Source organism: Pan troglodytes, chromosome 6 (assembly GCF_028858775.2).
Source record: "Pan troglodytes isolate AG18354 chromosome 6, NHGRI_mPanTro3-v2.0_pri, whole genome shotgun sequence".
Taxonomy (NCBI): Eukaryota; Metazoa; Chordata; class Mammalia; order Primates; family Hominidae; genus Pan; species Pan troglodytes.
Genome location: NC_072404.2, coordinates 16,751,330 through 16,776,818, shown reverse-complemented (window position 1 = coordinate 16,776,818; position 25,489 = coordinate 16,751,330). Strand labels below are relative to the sequence as shown.

The 25,489-nt window shown below is 36.9% G+C and overlaps 1 protein-coding gene across 21 annotated transcripts in view; it reads right to left on the bottom strand.

The window, feature by feature from the left end:
- The window catches only part of PHF14 (PHD finger protein 14), a 248,904-nt gene that overhangs the window by 199,606 nt on the left and 23,809 nt on the right, over positions 1–25,489 (bottom strand). For 16 of the 21 annotated variants that reach the window (XR_010158345.1, XM_016957094.4, XM_009452655.5 and 13 more), the window contains exons 1-3: positions 15,987–16,980; positions 15,370–15,480; positions 7,159–7,946 (exon numbers count right to left, since the gene is read on the bottom strand). Coding sequence is in view for 20 of the 21 variants with exons in the window: in XM_016957094.4 (XP_016812583.1) it covers positions 7,159–7,946; positions 15,370–15,480; position 15,987 (900 nt within the window). In the remaining variant the exon portion in view is untranslated. Of the gene's footprint in view, positions 1–7,158; positions 7,947–15,369; positions 15,481–15,986; positions 16,981–25,489 lie in introns of those variants that run through there. The other 5 variants (XM_063814056.1, XM_063814057.1, XM_063814060.1 and 2 more) reach the window with 1 other exon arrangement.

Below are 25,489 nucleotides of genomic sequence, written 5' to 3'. Positions count from 1 at the left end.
CATGTGTTTTAAAAGCACAAGACATGATTCTTACACTTTAGGAGCTTATAATCCTACCTAGAGAAGACAAGACGCACATATACAAAATAGGAAAAAATCAATTCAAAATAACATATAAGCAAGTATGTATGTGATGGCACACTTAAGGACTCTATACTCCTTAAGTACCGGGAAATTCAGAAATTCCAGCATTATCAAACTACTGTAAGACAGATCCATGAAAGCCTGCGTAGGTATATGAATACACAGAGATACAGAAAATAATCTAAAAAAGGATCCAGATTGACTAGCTGCTAGAAGGGTCAGAGAACTCTATTAATTAGGTCTCTATCAAGAAATATCCAGTGTAAACTGGTAATAAAGACATCTAGCTAGTGATACTATAAAAAGAGAGGATGGGCACAGTGGCTCACACCGGTAATCCCAAATACCGTGGGAGGCTGAAGCAGGAGGATCACTTGAGGCCAGGAGTTTGAGACCAGCCTGGCCAACACAGTGAGATCCTGTCTCTACAAAATATTTTAAAATTAGCTGGGTGTGGTGATGCATGCCCTTAGTCCCAGGTACTCAGGCGGCTGAGGTGGGAAGATCACTTGAGCCCAGGAATTCAATGCTGCAGCAAGCTATTATCTCGCCACTGCACTTCAGCCTGGGGGACAGCACGAGACCCTGTCTCAAAAAGAAAAAGTATAGGAAGACGTATTAATAAACTAATATTTAAAAGATAAAATTTCAGAAGAGGGTCTGCTTGTTTTCATTTAAACCTTCTGCGTTATAGATTTAAACTTTAAATAAGTTAAGAAAATGATTCTTGCATATTTAATACTGTGCTTAACATTACATATAATAAAAGAAGGCACTTGGGTCCATACATTTTTATTTATGAACCTAACAATATACAGAAATAAATTTAATAAATTAGTTTCATACAATACACAATATATATTTTTCATAAATATGTTTTATTATTTTTTATATTTTTATATTCTTTTAAACTCAACCAATATCCAAAAGTAACATTTGGAGCCATCATTTCAACAGCAATTTGTAATTGACACTTGAATACACTTGAAGGTCACAATTAATAATTCTTCCAATATACTTTGTGTATAACATCTAAAATTGCGGCAGATTTGTAAAACAATCAGAAAAGAATGCAAACATCAACAAGAATATAGTATCATTTCTCTTTAGAATTCTAGTATTTCTAAGTTCTGTATTTTGCTTCTCTGGGTTATAAAACCAAATAAAATAGGTCTGGGGCTGACAAATGGCTGGCAAATAAAACTGAAAACATCCTAAAGAAAACTCATCTGGTTTTACAGTACCAGAGTAAGCAAACAAAAATCTGCCCAGATTTTCATACTACTAGCCTTGCTTCAAAGTTGACTTGAAATCAAACATTCGTAAGTTTCTTTCTCACCTCTCGCTTATTCCCTACTGAACCTCGAAGCTGTAATTTCTTTATCTGCAAAACGGCGATAAAAATAATATCTACCTCAGGAGGTTGTAAGAATTAACAATATACGGCAAGAATGTTCCTGGCACAAACTAGACACTCAATAAATGATCAATGCCTTTTCCTTTCCGCTGTATCTCTTGTTAAGGTGATTCAAAAAGAGGAACATGAACTCATAATTTATTACACTGAGGATCTTCCTTGTACCCCCAAAAGAAAACTTGCAAGCTCCAATGAGCACTACTACTTTAAATATCATCCCCACGGTAAGTCCAAAAAAGACTTTCCTTAGAATACCACATCTAGGTTAAAAAAAAAAAAAAAAAAACAGACTAGAAACTAATTTAGCAAACAATCACAGTTTGAAAATTAGGATGCTACATGTCTTTATGGACTGTGTGGTCATTTCTCTGGTGGAATTAAAATTAATCAGCCCTGGAAAAAAGGTTTACCCATATGGGAAACAAGTAAATTTCTAAAGGTCAGAAAAAGTTGTATCAAAATGCAGTTCTAATTCCTCTATTTTCCTATTTTTCCATTTTGCTCAGAAAAACCATAAATGCCTAAATCATATCTCTACGCCAATTTCTCTCCACATCTATTATCATTTAGAGGCAGAGAAAACAACATTAACTAATGTTTCTGGCCCTCTGATCCTCATGACTTGAGGCTCTTAATAGAAATGTAACGCAAAGAGGGAAATAGGGAAAACTAGAGATAAAATATTTCCCTAACCAAATGGCTAGCAGACAATGTTTCAACTGGAAAATCTAAGTAACACATCCTCCTTAAAAAAAATTAGGATCTCAGTTTTCTTTTTTTTCTTTTTCTTTTTTTTTTTTTTTTGAGAAGGAGTTTCGCTCTTGTTGCCCAGGCTGGAGTGCAATGGTGGGATCTCGGCTCACCGCAACCTCCACCTCCCAGGTTCAAGCGATTCTCCTGCCTCAGCCTCCCGAGTAGCTGGGATTACAGGTATGTACCACCACGCCCAGCTAGATCTGTTTTAACAGATCAAACACAAGTTTAAGCACACTTATGATTAGATCAATACAAAACCTGATTTATTATCAACTGTTGTTAGTATATTTCTGAAGACGTATATCATCTTTCAAGGTTTCAGAGAAAGTAGTTAAGCTGAAGCTTTTAACATAAAATTTCTAAAATATGGTTTTACATAAAAATAGACATCAGGAAAATAGGTTTTGAATGGCAAAAAAGTACTACCTAGAAAATAACTTTATTATGATGGAATAATTTAATGGAATCCAATGTAATTATAGGAAGATTAAATGACAGTATATGAATAAATCAATCACTACTTATAGTAAATTATTTCATTCTTTCCATCAGGATTTAAAACTTACCCCCAAAATGATAATACTGATCAATGTTCTCCACAGGCTCTAAAATATACTTACTGTTCATTTATATATATATATATATTCCACATATGACTGTAAATGATATATACAATAGGCTAAATTTTATCTAAATCACATGTGTTTAATACAAGGAAATTCCAGCACATTTCCTGTAAAATTAGAATTAAAAGAATCCTACTGCCCTGAAGATAAGAAAAAATTATTATAACAAAAAGCTTGACCAATCATACTTCCTCTGCATTTTTAGAAAAGGTTAAATTCTCATGAATCTCAATATTTATAAATGTTACAGAACTGACCTTTTTTTTAGGACTCAGAGCAATTTGTTTCATTTTGCAATGTGTAAAAAGACAACTGATTAATAAGTTAGAAGTCCCAAATAGAAGTGGATATTTATAAATTTTGGCAAAACATTTACATTTTAATTCACAAAAATCAAGTGACAATTGCCATTTCTCAACATGACATCTAATATACTTAACGGAGCCTTTTATGGAAAAAAAATTCTACTCAGCAAAGAACATAAAGTTACATTTATAAAGCAGTAATCCAAAATCCAAACTGTCTCTAATTTTAAATATTTTCTGTGAGAACAGAGCTCTTCTTTCTTTTACAAAACAAAAATGCCAATTCTATTGATATAATTTACGGTCATGGATTAATTCTCATGCAAAACTTTAGTTTCAAAATCTTGAAAATGGGAACCATTTCTGAAAATAGTACACTGCCGTCCCCAAAAAACTTACCTCAGAAAACTAAAGGGCAAGATAATCTTAAGGAATCTCAAAGCTGCAAGATTAACGGCTGAAAAAGACATACAACCACATTTCAAGGGGATTCTTCAGAATGCACTAAATTAAAAAAATGCCATAAGGTTATTGACAAAAACAGGTGTCCGTTTGCGGAAAATGCAGTTTATCTAATGCCCAGTTCTAGAGCAGCAGTTCTCAAGGTGTGGTCCAGTGAACTCTCTTTCAGCAGGTATAAAAGGTAAAGGCAGTTTTCATAATGATACTAAGACATTATTTCTCTTTTTCACTCTTTCTCTCATGGGAGTACCATGAAGTTTTCCAGACACTACATGAAATGGGATCTGATAACTTGTGTGCTTCCTCAGTTTTAATTTGAAGTGGTAAATATCAACAGATATAATCTACACAAATATTAATGGTTGTCCTCAATAATTTTTAAAACTGTAAAGGGGTTATGTGTGGTGGCTCACACCTGTAATCCCAACACTTTGGAAGGCAGAAGCAGGAGGACTGCTTGTGGTCAAGAATTTGACACCAACCTGGGCAACATAGTGATATACCATCTCTACAAAAAAAAAAATCATAATCAAAAATAAAAGCATTAGCCAGTTGTTGTCGTACACCTGTAGTCTCAGCTACTCCAAAGGCTGAGGTGGGAGAATTGCCTGAGCCTGGGAGATCAAAGCTGCAGTTAGCCATGATCACACCACTGCACCCCAGTCCGGGCAACAAAGTGAGACTCTGTCTCAAAAAAAATAAACATTTAAAAAATTTTAAAATGAGACCAGGTGTGGTGGCTCATGCCTGTAATCCTAGCACTTTGGGAGGCCAAGGCAGGTGGATCACTTGAGGTCAGGAGTTGGAGAACAGCCTGGCCAACATGGTGAAACCCCATCTCTACTAAAAATACAAAAATGTGCTGGGCATGGTGGCATGCACCTGTAGTCCCAGCTACTTGGGAGACTGAGGCAGAAGAATTGCTTGAACCCATGAGGCGGAGGTTGCAGTAAGCCGAGATCATGCCACTGTACTCCAGCCTGGGCAATAGAGTGAGACCCTGTCTCCAAAAAAAAAAAAAAAAAAAAACAGTTTGAGAATCACTGCTAGAGAGTATTTCAGGGTCTGCAGCATGTTGTTAAGGCCATTAAGCATATGTTAAGGCCATTAAGAGCAGTAATTATAAAAGGGCCCTGCTAAAATAAATATCAAGTTCCCATAAGAAACTTTAAAATTATGAAAGTTTCAGGTCATTATTTTGCTACAAATGAACTTAGCAGCTAAGAAAAATGTCTGCCTGCTTATAAAGTAAATATGGTATAATTATATATTTCCATTACGTATTTCTAAAGCTACATTTTCACCTAACTCTACTACAAAGTAGTTTCTGAAAACAAAGTAAAAGCAGGGAAAATCAAACTTCAAATATAATCAAATATATACTTAACTATGTATTGGACACAGAAATTATCACTAGCTAAAATAACCAGGAAGATTAAGACCCAAACATTGGCCACAGGCAACAAGGACTAGCTTTAATCATCTTTTCACAAAATTAAGATCATACAAATAAGAAAACTAGAAATATAACTAATAATCACAATTGATTCGTTTTTTAATTAAAATGTAATTATCTAATTTGAGGGACATAATTTAAATAAACTAAAATCATCAAAAAACTACTGTAGAGCTTGAATAATAGAATTGAGGGGAAAATGACTCAAGCTTTTAAGGAGAATTATTCTGGAGAAAAAGTAACTTTTTATAATCTCTTCTACATGGGCACTTTTCGAAGAAGCACTTTGGAATCTCATTCCTGGAATGTGTTTGTGTTTGGGACTATTAACCTAAACATAAGAGGTCCCTTTATTTACTAAAGTGTCTTCTAGTGGGGAAAAAAAACTAAACAACCAACACATGGACTTTAAATGCATCATAAATGTTAGTCTACAACCTCTTAGGCAGTATTTATGAAGTACAGGTTTAATAAACAGATACTACACACATTTTACGTGGCAAATTTCTAAACACATGCAGGTGTCCCCCACATTTTAGCATAAATCTAATCCACACTGCCTCTATCATTAGCTAGACTACTTCTAAGAATATCAACCTAATAAAAATAAAGAAAGTGATGTGGTCAAAAGTAAACTTATTCATTAGATATAGAGTATTAACTGCTATAACATAAACTGCATGCATGCCTAAATTAAATACAAACAATTAGATTTTTCCATGCCTGTTTAAGATAGCATTGATAATATGGAACTGCCTGTGCTATATCATTAAAAATATTACACTATTTCCCAAATGACAACTTTCCTTTAAAGGTAAGAATTAGAATGACATTGAAGGCAGGCAATATTTTTTCATATAAAATATTGGTTTCAGAAGTTAACCAATGTTTATAATCCAAATATAAACTGCTGTCTCATCTCCACTGATAACCTCACAGCCTGCTATAGATTATTTTGGTAACGAAATCACCAAATTTTTAAGCAAAGCAATTAAAATAGATAATCACTGCTATGTAAAACTTGTAGGCAGAAAAATGTGAAAGAACAAATAAAGCATAAGAGGAAAAATCTTTCTACCAGTTTAACTTACTTCAGTGATATGGAAAAAAATAAGTGTTTGGTAAAGAAATAAATTTTGGTGAATATAAACACATTAACAGAAATGACAGAATTATTACAGTTCTACATGTGATGTAACAGATACATCTACATGTAAGACAACAACTCAATCTTTCTTTTGAAGAAAAACATATATAAAAACACACAGACAAAGAGACACAAATGTGTTTGACTGAAGAGTCTTGAATGATGCATCTCTGAGATCAATGAATAAACCTAACTTTCAGTAGTAGAACTTCAAGTAGAAGCACTGAGCCATTACTGCAGTTTTGTGACAAAAATGTCTGTTTTATGATGGAAATGTTTGGGTTTTTATTCCATTTCTTTGTAGAGAGAATTTATTTACTAAATATATGTAAAAATAGTTCACACTTATGTGTATGTCCCATACACATAAAGCAAAGATTTGGTGACTAAAAAGATGATGAGTGCTACAACTGGTAAAGGAATTAATATTTAAAACGAATCTCTAAAGGTTTCAGAAAATCATTAGACTGTTGCCCTGCTCTAAGGTATTCTAAAGGCCTATATTTTAATATGGATATGGACATAACTAAGTTGAAAGAAAGGTGACCTTTGTTTTCATAATCCACTCGGCACCATTCAGCAGTCCTGTGAACAAAGGAGTAAAGGGATAAAAAGGAGAATGGAAAACTTTGTCATTTCCCAAGTCTATGGATATAAAAATATTTCTCTAAATATTTCTCCTTGAGGACAGAGATTGTGAGCTCCTTGAGAACGGTGACACATAGTAGATATTTAATAAAAGTCTGTTGGCCAAATGAAAAAATGTTACAGTTAGGGTGCTCATTCATCCCACAGCCGTCTATAAATAGGATTTCAAGGAAGCCACTTAATACAATGTGTAGAGTGATTTAGAGAAGAATTCCCTTTTCCCCAGACAGACAGATATAAAAATTGGGTTGATCTACCTCATTACTCTTGCTTTGAGATAGGGTCAGGCTATCATTGGTCAGTTCCTCATCATCAGCACTGTTTCTGCTAAGAACTTTACTCTTCTTCTTCTTGCAACCCCCTTCACTGGCAGGGCTACTATGATCTTCATCATTGCCTTCATCATTCTCGTCTTCATCACTCCCGCTTCCCTCATCTTCATCATCCTCATTGTCTCCATCACTTCCCTCTTTCTGAGATGCAGATCTCCCTTTTCTCTTTACTACAGTAGGTCGCCAATCATTGTCATCCTCACTGTCATAGTCATCCATGTCATTCAGCTCTTCCATGGACACAAAATCCAGAAGTGGTCGGTTTCGTCGAAGGTTCCATTTTTTTGGCTCGCTGACTTGTTCCTCTGTAGCAGTTGTCGTAGTGGGAACAGAAGGGGATGTGTTAACAGCAGGAGGACTTGTGGCTGGTGTGGTGGCAGCAGCAGAAGCAGCCACATTCTCAGACACTGTTGCTTTTTCTTTTTCCTTCTCTCTTTCCTTCTCTTTCTCCTTTTCCTTTTCTTTTTCCTTCTCTTTCTCCTTTTTCTTTCTAGGTCTTTCTCCATTTTCTTCTTCCTCCTTCTTTTCCATTTTAATTAATTGTTTTTCTGATGATAGTACTTCTTCCTCTGCAGAATTTTTAAGTTGTTCTTCTTTTACTTTAATATCTTCATTCAGTTCTTCTTCTAAAATATTTTCTTCAGAATCACTACAGGAACCTTCTCCACTGTCCTTTGAAGCATCTTCACTTCCATTACCACTCCCTTCAGAATCTGTTGAAAATATGAGAAAAAAAAAACCACACATATGTATATACATACACACACACACACACAACGCTGACACAAATGAAACCACCAAAATTTGTGAATAACTTGCAAAACAATATAAACAAATTTAAGTCAAAGAATGGTAGACATTCCCAACCTGATCAAATAATAAATCAATGAAGTTGATACAATGGTTTTAGTTCAGTATAGTGCTAATGAAGATGACTATAGATAACCCTAAATTAAAATATGCTTTAAAAAGAGAAGCACTAATTTGTGTCATTTGGCAATATTTGGTACTGAAAAAGCAATTATTTTTTAAAGTAAATGTGCTTCTTTTAAGATTGGGCACTTGATTTTAATTTTACTGATAATACAGACAAAATTCTTCCTCCCTTAAACATCTTTTATAAACTATATGGACTTGTAAGTATTGAGTCAAAACCAAAACAAGATAAATCTAACCCATAAAACTGCTTCATTTATTTTACTCTTTACCCAGTAAAATAAGCATAGATATTTATGATAGTCAACTTATACTACAACTCTAATATACCAAACAAATTTTAGGAATACCAAGAACACAGGTGAAAAGAGACAAGAGCAATGGCACAGAAAAAGGAAGTTGCAAGAGAAATTATCAATCTTCCTGTTTATTAGGACACTGTTCATATCAATAAAAGAAGAGTCACTACACTTTCAAAACTTCTACGCAGTAACTACTATATGCTCTAGAATGGAAGAAATTGATGAATAAAGCAGTCCATCCTGAAAATGAGCAGTCACAGAGGTTACTAAAAAGTTAGGCTGAAGACATTAAAGAGCTCACAGGACAGTAAGCTTTCTAGCAGGTTTCTTCCACTCCTGCCTAGGGCAGCCCAGTCCCTCTCAACCCAACACTACTTAGTAACTCAGTAATGATTACTCAGTAAGTACTCAGTAACCATTCTTTTTGTACCCAATTAAGTAAATAACAATCTAAAATCTTTGAAGCGAGAAATAAATGGGAGGAGGGAAAGAGGACAGGGAGCAGTAGCAGATGGGGAAGAAACCAGTCAAGTCTTAGCCAGTAAAATCCACAGGATGATGAATTTTTTTGCACCTATAGCCAAGAAAAAGGTAATGATAAAACGGTGGAAAAAGTAAAGTGTTTCCACATCATTTTAATTTCTATTAACTCAACTAGGCTTAACCTCTGTAATTAACTAAGCACTAAAATTGAAGGAAGCTGTCTGTAATTAGTATCTGGTATCTAGTGAACCCCACAAGTCACATACAAATGACTGCTAACAAAAACATCCTGCAAGCAAAATTGCATAAAAAATAAACACTAACATTTAACAGATACTGACTGACCCTATGAAATCATTATCAATCTCACAACTGTCATGTAGGTATCCATAGCTTACTTGGGACTGTTCTGAAAAAAACACTCTTATCCTAAACAACCTTGCATAGGATACAAGAGCAATATCATACGGGTCAGCAATTCCCTATCTGAAACTTTAAGAACCAGATGTGTTTCAGAATTCATAATTTCTCAGATTTTCAAGGGTAACATGGAACATGCACCATATATTACACTAATACCCCCAGTGAAGTCTATGGTATTATCCTATAATCAAACATTATTTCTGCGGAGAAAAGTATAAATATTTACAGAGTATGAGAAATAAATACTACAAATAAACTCCTACCAGTTCTGTTAGGCTTTGCCATCAAGTAAGTTTGTGTGAACCTTACAAAACACTTGGATTTTTAAGCTTCTTGGATTTCAAGAGTGTGGACCCAATATTACTCACAAACAAGTGACTTCTTTTCAGTCTCTAAAGCATTAAGAAAATTATGATTTTGTAAACCACTCACAGCAATTAAAGCCAACCTACCAAGAAAAATCACATCTGGTAAAAATAACAATAATAGTAATCTCTTGACATTTTAAAATTATGATTTAATAAATAATAACCAGAGTTGACTCAACACTTCTAAGACACAGAAAGATTTTTTATGCACACTGACTAAAGAAAACTGAAACACCTTAGGCTCTAGAATGGAAGCAATACCATAATTAAGAGAGCTAGGAGATGAAGATGAAAGAAAAGGTACTTTTCTTCTGGATCAACCTTCTAGAAGGCTTTTTACCAATCAAAACTTCATGATAGACGCAAAAGTAAGATTAACTGGGGCAGAAGTGTGGGTAGCTGATCAAAATTGAGACCAATCCAACTTTGCTATTACTTGGTAAATTTTACAAAATGTCAGAGATTTTTGTGATTTTGTTTTGGTAGTTGCCAATGCCAATTAATTAATTATTTTTTCAAATGAGAGGTAAATTGAGACTCCTTGATTCTGTTTTTGATTTATAACCATGCCTGAATAGAAAGCAATTTTTAAAAAATTTTTTAATGTTTTATGTTTGTTAACTATTATTAGAAGAATGGACATTTTTCCACAAAACCAACTCCTAATAGCTTACCCAACCCCTCATTCTCCAAATATAGCACATTAGTCAGACTCCAACTACAGGGATCAGCAATATATCAAATTTTATCTTTCTATAGGGATCAGCAATATATCAAATCTTATCTTTCTCTGATATCTGAAAAATAACTTCTTCATCTGATTAGTCACTATTTCTTTTTTGTACATATGCACTGGAGGAATGGAGATAAACCATATTTATTTACAAGCATAGCTGGGTAATAATGACAATGAGAAAAATCAAGGTCCTTGGCTGTCTATTTTTTCCATAGGCTGCAAAGACAAAATTTCCTAGTCATCAAAGAATGACTCTGTGCTATGTTCCAAAAAAAAAAAAACAGAGAGAAAGGAAAGGAAAAAAAGAAATATACTGGAGAAATTATCTTAGGCAGAAAGAGTTAATTTCAAGTCTACAATAAACCTTTCTTACGTTTGAAAAAATTATATCTTTAAAATTGAAATCCTACTTCCCATTTGGTTAAATAAAAGATAACCTTTCTCAAACATACAATATATCAGAATCTCTCCAAGCAACAGCTATTTCAACTAACAGACAGTTAAGAAATTTTTTACCATTACAGAATTTTTAAAAACTCCTCTGAGTGGTAATGGCCAGACAAAAAAATAAAATAAATTTTAAAATTAGAATTTAAAACACCAACCTTCAAGAATCCCTTTACAATATCAAATAATAAAATAAAAATTAATTTAATTAATATCAACCATCAATACCATTATATCCAATGTTCTCCCCATAACAAAATCAATATGATTTAATTTAGTTTTATGTTAATATACAATATATGCAATATAAATTTGTTCATCAGTTTCATCAATCTAATTCTGTTCATTGATCTGGTACAACAGTGTTACTACTATAAATATACACAATAGATAACAGATCAATCACTATTCTACTAGTTATTTACAGCTATCCCAGGGCTATGTTTGACCAAAACTGTATATGTCTTGAAGACAGCCAATCAGTCAACACAACTCATCCTCCACTTCCGATTCTAGTTCCAGCGATGTCATCTTGGTTTGTATGAGCCAGTGGTACTCAAATGGGAACATTTTTCCCCCAGAGGACAACTGGCAATATCTGGAAACAATAGTTGCCACAACAGTGGAAGTGGAGGTGGAGGTGAGGCTGGGGCAGGTAGGAAAGATGCTACTGGCATCTAGTAGAGGAAAAGGTTGTTGTTGCTAAACATCCTACTGGGTACAGGACAAGCCTCCACAACAAAAAATTATCCAACACAAAATGCCAATAGCGCCAAGGCTGAGAAAACGTTAACTTGTATATACAGCCACAATTTGACCTTATTCTATTTTTCCAGGCTTATCTCTTCTACTTTTACTCAACACTGATCCCCAAATATAAAAAAACAATTCCAAGTCTCAACACTTTTAATTTTTGCCTCACCAAGATTGCTGTTTATCTAAATCCTTCTGTTCATAGTTCCACTCTTACCTCCTCTCCTCAATGAAATTGTTCTACATCAATCTAAAGTAATCTCATTTCCTATGAAAGACTTGAACTACACAAGTGATCAACCATCCTTTGTATCAATTATTTTATTTAATTATTCTAATTTTTATTTTACTTACATGTTATTTTACTTACTTATTCTAATATTATTACTACTGTTTTGTAAATTCACCAAACATCTAGCAAAGGGCTAAACTACGGACAATCAATGAACACATCTTGGTCCACTTATTCAAAGTCAGATTAAGCACAAAATACCACCAAAGTCTCAGGCTGACACTTCTCATTAAATTATTTCCTGGCAATATGGCCTAACTAAACTAACTTTTGATCAAGATCTAAAGTTAACTCCATTTTACTTTGCCTGGTGGGGGATAGGGGTAGAGAGCATGGCTAATCTGTCTGGTTAATAAAAGTAATACATGTCTGCATCTTTAAAAAGATGTAAACATTCTTTAAGACATTCAATTAAAGTAGCAGATAACTAAATGTAAATAAGTCTCCTATCATACTCCCAACCCTATGCCCAAGTCTCAAATATCAACACTTTAACTAGGTAAAACCATGAAATTGCTAATATTTGACTGTGTGTTTTGGACCTACAAAACTGGTAATTCCATATGCTTCAACCTAACATTTCTACATATGGTTCTTCTGGTGGTTATCACCATAATTCTAATGCATATATATCCTATTTTAGGACTTACTCATTTCAAACTTTATTGACTGCTTTCAGTCAAAAATGAGAAGCTTACTTTTGCTTTTGCATTAAAAATAAAATATAAACTATCTTCAGTTTCATAATTTTCTAAAGGTACAGGCTTGTAATCACTTGCCAATCTTATGGGTGGGTCATTCTTTACCAATGTTGATTTGTTTCTATTTTATGATAGAGTTAAATTATGTTTATCTGCAAATGTTTTCTATATTTATTCTTAAAACCAAACAGAAATATAAAAAGTTTTATAGTCAGAATTTCAGATATCAAGATGAAGGTAAGAAGAAATTGATCCACGGAATCCAGTTAGCCAAAATTAAGGCCAACCAATCTAACCACTTTAATATTAAGTTCTAAGGAAGTCCGTAGTTCATTGAACGAGTCATTTCTAGAAGTTGTTTTGAAAGAAGATATGATCAGACAGATGTTTAGCTACCATTTCTCTACTTCCAATTTAATCTCCTATTCATAAGTAGGGCTGGAAATCCACAACTTCAACATGTTTGGAAACCAGTGATAGGACTAATGTCTTATTCTCTACAAGACTCCAACTAAATACATACTATCTCAGGCACAGAAAAGATTCAAACGGAAAACAATGGTAATCTAGAGTAAGCCAATATCTCAGCTATGCAGAGCATCAGTGCACCTAAAACAAGAGTCAAAAATATGATTCAATTTCTGTTGACTACTAATCATTTTAAATACAATCATTTTCTTCTAAATTCCCTTTTACAATAAATACCAAGAACTATACATATAAATTTGTGACCTGAGACCATAGGTCACAAATTTAAGCTCCCCAGGGGGCCAGGAAGGTAAATTATGAGTGCAGCATACTAGATATTATATTACAAGAGGGAACAGAAAGTAAATATTTTTAGTGTGTTTAAGGGATATATAGATATATCAACCTAACAAAACTCATCCTATCATTTTTCACAAATAACAGTTCTCTTCAACTATAATTAGGATTTAACAAGGTCAGAAATCTCTACTTAGCTCGATATCATAAAATATTTTGAGAAAGTACTTTATGTTTGTATCAGATTGTTTTACCACTTGAAAAAGAAGTGATACCTGTGAATATTCCATCTCAATGAACAAACCTTGGAAACAAATTGTCCATAAAGTCAAGATTTATTGTCACATAATTATGTAATACTTAATGTAAGTTTTAGAATTGTTCCCATATTCAAGGAATTCGTAACTTCCACGACCCAACTTTGTTTGTCAAAGTTTACAACCACAACCATAACAAACCAAAACTACATCCTAGCCAGGAATATTCTTATCTGCCAAGGTCTTTACGAAGAGAACTAAGATTTAAATTTTACCTCCTTTCCCCTCCCCTTCCCTTCTTTGGAAATACCAAACATCAGCAAACCAACTAAATGGGAGATAAAGAGCTGAGAAGCAAAGGATAAAAAAACAGTTAATCAAGATAAACTTATCAATTTTTGATTGCTGTCGATGAATTCAATTAGTAACCAAATAGTCAGTTTCTGTTTAAGATTCCGTCCATCAACTCTTGGGATCCAAGCAGATAAACAGACTAAATTCTGAAGTCAAATCCATTGGATCCGTTACTGCCTGAGTGACCTCATGCCAGTTCTTTAAACTCAATACCCCTGTTACCTGTAAAATGGTATCTCCTTCACTAAGTTACTGTGAAAATTAAATGAGATTATGCAAACAAAAAGTTATCAGTAAATCACAATGCAAATTCTGCTGTTGATGCTACTAAAAGTAGCAACAGTAATATAATTTCATTCATCCCTTCCTACTATCCCTAGCAGGAAAAAGACAAAGGAAAACCAGAAGAAGGAGAGATGTGACTAACCACAGCAAACTCTCTGGAAGGATATTTAAAAACTGTTGAAGAGATGAAACTGGAAAGGCTTTTACTTCTCATTTTATTTAAATTTTCATCTCACTTTATTAAAATTTTCAAAAGAGGTGGAATTACACATAATTTTTATTGTTCATGTTTATCAGTATTTTTCCCATAAAACATTTAAATTAAACATAATTTTTGTTTCTCAGATTCCTTCAATTGAAACTGTATATATACATAAGGTACATTGAACAGAAAATACAAAGGAAAATCATACTTTTCTGTTTTCCAGTTTAGTACAATGTGAATATACGACCTTTAAAAAAAGTTTTTAAAATTACTAAATATAGTGAGCAAGCATGCATGACTTATACTTCAGAGACATCTGAAAGGCCCAATCCACAAGGTCCAGCACCCACTATAATTTGAAGTGCAACTCTTACTCTGGTCAATTTTATTCTAGTAAAAGAGCTAATACACAAAAAAAGCAAAACTCCCCTAAGAGATTGTCAAGTGATCTGAAAAAAGAAGAACCCTGCTCAGGGACTAATAATGGTCCACACACCTCTCAGGATACTTTTCTACTTCGGGATATCTTTCAGTTTTTTCCTCTATAATATAAGCATAAATATATTTTAAGGCGTAAAACAGAGAAATCCTTTTGCATCTTTGGAAAAAGTCCTTCCCCTGACTGCTAATTATCTCTGAGGAAAACAGAAGCAATTATAGGTCTAGTGACAGGATCTAAAGGCAAAATGGGAAATCAAATGGACAAAATAAATGAAGTTTACGTGCTTTCACTTAAAATTGGCATTTTAATCAAAACCGATTTAAAAAGTCTAAAAATAAGCCTAACTCCAGAAAGCTGGGAAAGGGGAAGAGAGAAGGAAATATTTACCTGAGGCATCTCCAACTTTAAAATCACTGTCATCTGAACTATCATAATCAAGAGCTTCCAGCAGAGAAGCTGCCAAAGGCTTCACCTGCCTCCTCTTGGAGCTGCGATCCACTGTGAAGAGAAAAAAATTACATTGTCATTCATAATCACACCAAACACAGGGGAGAGTTGTGGTGCTAAGAGAACATAAAGATGACCTCGCACAAGGAATTTTTGTCTGAGTTCTCAGCAAAAGGGGTCAGGAGAAGGTTGGGGTGCAGAAGCGGGGTGGGGAGGGCTGGACAGCTCCACGGGCAGTTTCAAAGGCAGCTCCAGCCCTGATGCTGCCAACGCCAACTCAGACCAGCTAAAATCGAAGCTGACCCTCTTGCTCATCTTTTCGAGATGTTTCTGCACCTTCCTCGTAATCCCCCACTTAGACATCGTAACAGTCAATAAAAACGGCAAAAATCAGGGAATAAAACAAGCGGGCTTCATTCCCGCGGACCATGGAGGGCGAGGGTCCACCAATCCAGCTTTCCCGCAGGACTCTCCCACCCCTGCCCTGCTCCCACCGGCCCTGACTTCTAGAATGGCTGAAATGGACCTCTCGCCGCAGAGGCCTCGGATACACTTACTAAGGAATCCGTGAGGTGGTCGTTTGGAGAAGACTTAGGGAGAGGCTGCAGGAGCCCAGGCAGCGCCGAGGTCGGGGACTGGGGCCGCGAAGACAAGTCCTAAAGATGCTATTTAAAACCGGCGCGCAGCCAACCGGACAGGGGCGCTCCCAAGAGTAGCCCCGCGGTCCCCTAACCCCCCGCCCCCCCGGCCTCGCCTGGCCCTGGCCGCTCGAGCCCCTTCCCACAGCGCTCCCTGGCCGGAGAAGACCTCCGGCCCAGGCAGCGCAGTCAACCCGGCGGCCCCGGGGAGTTAATTTCTCCCGTTAAAACTAGAAGAAAAAAAAAATCAAAGAAAGAAAAACTTTATTAGCCTGGACCAGAAGCAACGAAAGACCAGAAATTGCACAGCGCGAGGGCGGCTGCCTCAGACAATAGGGAAAGCAGCGACCCGGATACAGCTCTGAAAAGAAGGAAGTGAAAACACGAGGCTGAGCGCAGCCCTGAGAGCAGCAGGAATTGAGGGCGCATGCGCAGGACTCGCCCCCGCGCACCCTTCCGGAGCAGGAGCCGAACAGAGCCGAGTGAAAGCCCAGGGAGCCGCGCGGAGGCGAGCGGAGCCGAGTAGTGCCAAGGCGGAGCAGAGATCCCCGCCAAACCCTGCGCAATTCCGCCCATAAACCCCAAAGGCTCCGCCCTCTCCGCGCCTAATTCACCTCCTGAGTCCAAATCCCTGGGAGGCCAGTTTTTGTTTCTGATCTGTTTTTTAAGGATTTACTGAGTAAACGTTCCACAAAGGGATGTTTGCTACCTTAAGCCACTACCAATATTTAAATGATATTGTCACCGGTAGAGGGTCGTGACTGCAAGTTGTCCAGGTTCTTGGCGTTTTTAACAAAGCATTGGACAAAACGCCCAGCAAAGCAAAGAAAGAATGAAGCAACAAAACAACAAAAGCAGGGCCTTATTGAAAATTAAAGCATGCTCTGTACGGAAGCGACCTGAGCAGCGGCTCAAGGGCCCGGATACAGAATCTTGAGTCCAAATACCCTCTAGAAGCTTCCTATTGGCCACCTAATGCTCACCTCATGTAAATGAAGTAACGCGCAATCAGTCTGATTGGTTGCAGAAAGCAGCCAACCAGAGGCTGAAGTGAAGTTACAAAGGTCATGCTCCTGTGCAAACATTGGTGCAAAAAGCAATCAATCAGAGGCTAGGGTGAAGTTACAAAGTGATATACTTCTATGCAAAGGAAGATTTCCCCTGCAATCAGTTTGATTTCTTGCAGATGGTGAAGTTACAAAGTGATACTTCTATGCAAAGGAAGACTCGCCTGCAATCAGTCTGATTTGCTGCCGACAGCCAATTTCCCATCTGCCCTGCAGAAAAAGTGGGGGTTTGCAAAGGGAGTAGCCTCTGGTCCTTTTGTTACTTAGGCATGGAAAGTTAGGGGTTTCCTTTCAATTTAGTTCTAGGATGTCGGAGTGACACATCCTTAGGTTCCCTGCCTCCACACCCTATTCTCCTGCCTCACTCTCACCCAAACTATCATTGCCATGTGACCTCTCAAACTTTTCTATTGTGCTATAGAAACTTCTATTCCAAAATGTATAACCTACTTAGTAAACATTTTTCCTTTTCAATGACCATTCTTTTTACCTCCTCATCTGAAATAGAAACAGTTACCCTGCAGCCCTCTCAAATGGAAACCACTCATCCTTCCATACTTCATTTTCTCAAGGTGCAAAAGTGGCATCCCATCCTTAATACTCCTCATTGCCTTTCAGATATTTATTCTTCCAGTTAAAATCCTAGGAACTTGGTTATTTTAAAAACTCCACTCTGGGAATTTCACTTCCATTCTACTTTAAACACCAACCATATCATGGACTGATAGTTTTACCTATGAAATTATAAATCCAAATATTCCACTGTTTGACAATAGCCTTTTAGATTTATTTGGAGCAATTATGCTGAATTATCTAAAAGAGAAATTCAAAATCTGGCATTCGTGTTTATGTAAAACTAATTTCTAGAAGGAGATTTTCATAATCAAAATGTATTAATTCATTTACTTTAATAAATAACACCTAGTTGCTCTAGAAAAACTGTACTGCCAGGTGCGGTGGCTCACGCCTGTAATCCCAACACTTTGGGAGGCTGAGGCGGGTGGATCACTTGAGGTTGGGAGTTCGAGAGCAGCCTGCCCAACATGATGAAACCCCGTGTCTACTAAAAATACAAAAATTAGCTGGGCGTGGTGGCACATACCTGTAATTCCAGCTACTTGGGAGGCTGAGGCAGGACAATCACTTGAACCTGGGAGGCAGAGGTTGCAGTGAGCAGAGATCACACCACTGCATTCCAGCCTGGGTGACAAGAGTGAAACTCCGTCTCAAAAAAAAAAAAAAAAAAAAAAAAAAAAAAAAAAGTCTGTACTAATATATATACCACCAAGAGTGGATAAGAATTCTTTCTAGTTTTCCAAACCTGTGGCCATTGGATATCAGCAATCATTTTTTTTTAACTTTTAATTTTGAAGTAATTTCAGATTTACCAAAAAGTGCAATAATAATACTGAGTTTTTGTACATCCTTCACCTAGCTACCACTAATATCAGTATCTTATATAACCATAATACATTTATCAAAACTAAGAAACTAACATGAGTACAGTTTTGTTGACTAAACACTTTATTTATATTTCACTAATTTTCCTACTGATGTCCTTTTTTCTGTTCCAAGATCCAATCCAGAAGACAATATTGCATTTAGGTTATTAATCTTTTGCAATTCATGTATTGAAAGAAAGTAAGAGAAGGAAAGAAGGAGAAAAGGAGGGAAGGAAGAGAGGGAGGGAAAAAGGAAGAAGAAAAGTAGAGTAAAAAGAAAAGAAAAAAATTACCTAATTCCTTTTTTTGACCTGCATTCAATAAACATGGAAAGAACTGCTGGTTGTTTCCCAATACCCATTATCTCCTTTTTCTTCAAAAATTGAAGCTCCAAATTTTAACTGGGCATAAGTTTTCAAAGAATAAAGACATAATATACCAACTTTCTTGATGTTGCTTGGAGTTATGCAGTTAAGTTCTGGCCAATTGCATGTCAGCAGAAACAGTACGTGCAACTTCCAGGAAATGATATTAAATGAAGGGGCTTGAACTTTTCCCTCCCTTTTGTGAATGCTTGTTATTTCTTTTTCTTGCCTAATTGCTCTGCCTAGAACCTGCAGAACATTGTTGAATAAATGTGGTGAGGGAAAGACTTCTTTGTCTTGTTTCTGACTTTAGGAAGAAAACTTTCAGTCTTCCACTTAGTCTTATGTTATCTATAGTTTTTCAAAGATGCCCTTTTTCAGGTGGAGGAACTTTCCTGTTCCTAGTTTGCCAACTGTTTTTATCATGAAAGAGCTTCGAATTTTATTAAATACTCTTTCTCTGTCTATTGAGATGATCATGTGATTTTTGTACTTTATTTTTTCAATATGGTATATTATTATATTGCTTGATTTTTATTTGTTTAATCAACCTTGCATTTCTAGTATAAATTCTACTTAGTCATGTTGTATAAATCTTTTTATAGATGCTAGATTCAGTTTGCTAGCATTTTGTTGATTTTTGCACCCATATTTATAAAGGAAATTACATTTTGATGTCATATAAAGAATTTGTCTTTATTGGTTGTAAACTGGCTATAATAGCATCTCCAATAATATTCTGCTGAACATCTTTAAGGCATACGTGATCAATTACTCTTGGCATTCTTAACTCAGAATTTTTTGGGGGAGCTGTAGGGGGATGGAGTATTGCTTTGTTGCCCCGGCTGGAGTGTGTAGTGGCAGCAATCTCAGCTCACTGCAACCTCCGCCTCCCAGGTTCAAGTGATTCTCCTGCCTCAGCCTCCCTGGTAACTGGGATTACAGATGCCTGCTACCATCCCTGGCTAAGTTTTATAATTTTAGTAGAGACAGGGTTTCACCATGTTGGCCAGGCTGGCCTTCAACTCCGGACCTCAACTGATCGCCCACCTCAGCCTCTCAAAGTACTGGGATTACAAGTGTGAGCCACCGCACCCAGCCTTAACTCAGAAAATTTTGAGTCTCCTAATGCTCTGCCATCTTCTTGGTAGAATATTTATGTTATGTAATCCATCATGTTTCTCTTTTATTCTAGTTGCCAGGTATTCAAATTCAAGATATTTATGCATGACTACACAAAGAAGAAGAAGAATTATATAATAATTATTATTTCCAAAAAACAGCAACCACAAACTGCCTCAATGTAGGATTTTGCCAAATAATATTCTTAATGTCCACAATTCTGTCTAATTAAGCAAACTGAATATGACTGCACAAGCATCAGTAATAATTATGAAAAGCAGAGATCTATATTCAGAAATGGTCTTTCAAACTACTCCAACAAAAGATAGTAAAATAAACAGCTTGTTGTGGACACCTACTATAAGAAAAAGAAACAAATATGTATACAAAAGACAGCAAACTTAAGAGTCTGGAGATCCGAATTTGGGTCTAGGCTTTGCCACTGAATTTGTGTTACCTTAAAAAAAGTCAACATTGAGCCTCTGATTCATCACCCAGAATCTGGAAATAATATTAATAACCTGTCTGTTACTTAAAGTTTTGAGAAGCAGATAACAGTGTACCCTATTTCCAAAATTACTCTAAGAAAAAAGTCTTTTCAATCCAAGAAATTAGAGGACATGCAATGAAAAAATTATGTAAGAGAAAAAGAAAATAACAGTTAGAATTAATTGTGAATAATTGTCAACACTGAGATTGTGGGATTTAATACAGTTTTATTAAGCAAGGATATGCAAACTAGAGGGGTTATAATTCTAAATTATGGTAACCAAATCCAAGATGTAGGGGGTAAAGAGATGAAGTGCTTAGGGAAAGTAAAATAAGATAAATGAAGAAAAAAATGAATTGTCTTATTTTGTTGAGAGAGAAACTGCAGATTCTGATTAATTTTTTAAGAAACCAAGAAAGTAAAATTAGTTTGCTGTAAATCTAAGGATAATAGTGCTGGTTCACAACTAATTAAACTAATTGAACATGTGAATTACCTCACTACCCTCCCCAAAATACACAGAAATCACAGAAGAAATATACAAATAGAAATAAATCCATAAAATCATAGCATTGCTATAAACCTGAGAGTAATGTCACCAGCAGACTTTTGAGGGCTATGGAGGAATTTTGACAGTTCTGGAAGTAGGTCCACATTGCCAACAAAATCCAACAGACTAAGGAGCTAATAAATTCATCCAGGTGATGAATCATCAAAGAGAAGAATCACTAAAGTGAGTTTTTCCAATACATTCTCTGCATAACGCTTAGGTAAGAGACAATGAGGGTTGTGAGAAGGGCTGAGACTTGGACAATAGACTGGATAATTCATTAGAAGGAAAAGAGCTACATAGTAATTCTGTTGTCAGAGGAGCTGAAAATAGCATTTCTCTCCTGAATAAAACTTCAAATACAGCTCTACTAAGGGGGAAGTCTAACTTCAGAGATTACCAGAATGGAAAACAGGTTTATAGGAAGGAGACTGATAGTAACCTCACTGACTTTCAGTTGTCTTAATAGCTGAAATAGGAAGATCCAGCATAGAAACTACTCATAAATCATAAAGAAGAGCCTACTCACATGTAACCTCCCTATACCACCAACTTCCTCAACCCTACAAACAAACACACAACCATCAGAACCAGTATGCCTATAATGAAAACTTGCATTTATTCTCTGCCAGGTGAACAGGGCTTCTTATTTGGACAAAGTACATCAATTCTGGCCACCAACACTACGTATTATATACTATGAACACAAATATATATAGACAACCAAGAATCATTAAATATTTAAATAAAACTAACAACATTGGAGAAACCAAATTTTTAAAAACTTTAAACAATTACTTAAGTCAGATGTATTAGGTATCCCATGGGCATCTTGATATGTAGAAAACGTAAGGGAGGCAGAGGCCATGTTCGTGTAGCTGTAACAGCAGAAAAGAAGCTCAATCATCTATAAGAATAGAATCCATATTCACTAGCTTAATTCAAAGGTATAAGGGCAAGATGGAGGAGCAGTTGTGGAGAGGGTTAGCAGCAACAGCTGCACTAGTTTTCTGACCTCTAGATCATAGCTACAGTTATATGATCTTGAAACTGAAAATTTCCTTGAATCTCTGACTTTCACTCCTTCAGTCTTTTAAATGATTTTATACATACCAAAATATTTTTCTACATGAAATATATGTAGTGTTTTCTATTTGCTATACTAATTTTGTCTGATACAATAGTTGGTATATAAAGATGTTTGAAAAATAAAGAAATAAAACTTCAACACTGGGAATTTGATATTTATTATTTGACCCAGTTTGGATTTAAAGGCAATGATATCTTGATTACCAGTGGAAAATAAGATATTGGTAGTCCAAGACATGCAGTGGTAATACATTTACTTAAATTATCATATGTCATCACCTGAAATAAGGTGCCTGTTGAACACAAGATCTGTTAGCAATTGTTTGTTATGATAGAACACTAAAATGGAAATAAGCAACAAATGGACTGGGGTGGGCTGAGGTGGCAGTTCTGACAGCCTTTGAAAAATTAGAGAACAATGATGACAAGCCCAGGGTTTTAACTTTTTTAAAAAATTTCTAAATGTGACATGGGACCTCGCTACGTTGCCAAGGCTGGGCTTGAACTCCTGAGCTCAACTGATCCTCCTGCCTCAGCCTCTCAAAGTGCTGGGGGTACAGGTGTGAGTGACTACATCCAGCTGACGTTAACTGCTTGACTCAAAACTTGTTCCAACACACAGAGAGCTTCTGTGATTTCTTATCTTTGTCATTATTGATGGGCCAGATAATTCTTTGGCCCTGTGGCAAAAGGCTGAGGAAGGCTGTCCTATGCATTGTAGGATATCTCAGTACCTCTGGACTCTATCCACTAGATGCCACTAACAGCTCTCCCTAACCCAAATTGTGACAACCCAAAATGGACATACATTGCCAAATATCCATTGGGCAGCCAAATCACTACCAACAGCAGTGGCACCACCATCACTCAGCCCTCCAATGAAAACTACTACTCTAAATTAATTTCATCCCATGTCATCATAGGACTGATATCATTAACAATCGATAAATCTGAATACACAAGTTGCAGGTTTTAGGCAGCTTTGTAAGAATTTAGGGCATTTATTGGGATAGAATGGTACCTTGAGAATTGAAAACCAAGCCTCAAAATCTCAGAGCATCATTTTCTTAGTAGAATTAGACCCTTCTTTCTTGGTGAAGCTACCTGCCTTGTTGAAGACACTGTAATGAATGGACTCAACTGAGTTCATTACTTTGCAAAGGGATGCTGATTCTCCTCATGCCCATCTCTCTCACTGCATCCCTATAAATGGAATCAGATCCCAGTATGTTCCAAGGGGCAAGGACAAATTCTGACCCTGAAGGAGACAGTGTTTTCATCTACATTAGGAAGAGTTAACTTATGTTTGGTGGTAGTGGTTTTATTGCTATTGTTATTGTGGGGAGGTTTATGGAGAGAAGGGTGTATCTGGCTGCTGAGTAGACAAAGCATAAAATTGGGCTAGATATTGTCCACTAGCAGGTGACTTTCATACTCACCTCTTCCTCTGTATTACAGATCATGTTAGAATAAAAACTACGTTTCTCAGACTCACTTAAAACTAGGATTATAGATATGACTTAGATTCCACCAATTAGATGGGCTTTCAAGGTTTTGATGGTGGTGGGAGGCAGACAGGTTCCTACGCAGGAAAAGGTAGGTCCCCAGTGAGGACCAACCTTCAAGCCAGGGATGGCCTGAAGCCTGTGGGCCAGGCTACCAGTTCTGGGTAGAGTCCATGACCAGGAGTGAGAAGTTCTTTGATGCCTTTCGGCCAATCAGATGGTGATTTTTCTGGGCCCACCCATAGACCAATCAGCATGCACTTTCTACATTCTGAGCCCATAAAAACCTCAGACTCAGCCAGACTCAGACACATTTCAGGACTACCTGCCTGAGGATGGGAGCTAGGTATTTTGGGTCTCCTCTTCACTGAGAGCTGTTCTGTCTCTCAATAAAGCTCTTTGGGGGGCAGTTCCAAGATGGCCCAATAGAAACAGCTCCGGTCTACAGCTCCCTGCAAGATCGATGCAGAAGATGGGTGATTTCTGCATTTCCAACTGAGGTACCTGGTTCATCCCATTGGAACTGGTTGGACAGTGGGTGCAGCCCATGGAGGACAAGCCAAAGCAGGGTGGGGTGTCACCTCACCCGGAAAGCTCAAGGGGTCAGAGGATTTCCCTTTTCTAAACAAGGGAAGCTGTGAATGACTGTACCTGGAGGAACTGTACACTCCTGCCCAAATACTGCACTTTTCCCACAGTCTTCACAGCAGGCAGACCAGGAGATTCCCTCCCGTGCCTGGCTCGGCGAGGCCAACACACATGGAGCCTTGCTCGTTGCTAGTGCAGCAGTCTGAGATCAACCTGGGACGCTGGAGCATGGTGGGGGGAAGGGAGTCCACCATTGCTGAGACTTGAGTAGGCAGTTCTATGCTCACAGTGTAAACAAAAAGGCAGGGAGGCTCGAACTAGGCAGAGGCCACCCCAGCTCAACAATGCCTACTACCTCTCTAGATTCCACCTCTTAGGGCAGGGCATATCTGAACAAAAGGCAGCAGCAGACAACTTCTACAGACTTAAACATCCTGCCTGACAGCTCTGAAGAGAGCAGTGGTTCTCCCAGCATGGTGTTTGAGATCCATTAACAGACAGACGGCCTCCTCAAGTGGGTCCCTGACCCCCCAGTAGCCTGACTGGGAGACATCTCCCAGTAGGGGCCGATAGACACCTCTTACAGGTGGGTGCCCCTCTGGGACAAAGCTTCTAGAGGAAGGATCAGTCAGCAATATTTGCTGTTCTGCAGCCTCCGCTGGTGATACCCAGGCAAACAAGGTCTGGAGAGGACCTCCAGCAAACTCCAGCAGACCTGCAGCTGAGGGGTCTGTCTGTTAGAAGGTAAAATAAGAACAGAAAGGAATAGCATCAACATCAACAAAAAGGACATCCACACCAAAACCACATCCGTAGGTCACCAACATCAAAGACAAAGGAAGATAAAACCACTAAGATGAGGAGAAACCACAGCAAAAAGGCTGAAAATTCCAAAAGCCAGAACACCTCTTCTCCTCCAAAGGAACACAGCTCCTCTCCAGCAAGGGTATAAAACTGGATGGAGAATGAGTTTGAGAGTTGACAGAAAAAGGCTTCAGAAGGTCGGTAATAACAAACCTCTCCGAGCTAAAGGAGCATGTTCTAACCCATTGCAAAGAAGGTAAAAACCTAGAAAAAAGGTTAGACGAATGGCTAACTAGAATATCCAGTGTAGAGAAGAGCTTAAATGACCTAATGGAGCTGAAAACCACAGCACAAGAACTGCGTGAAGCATACACAAGCTTCAATAACCAATTCGATCAAG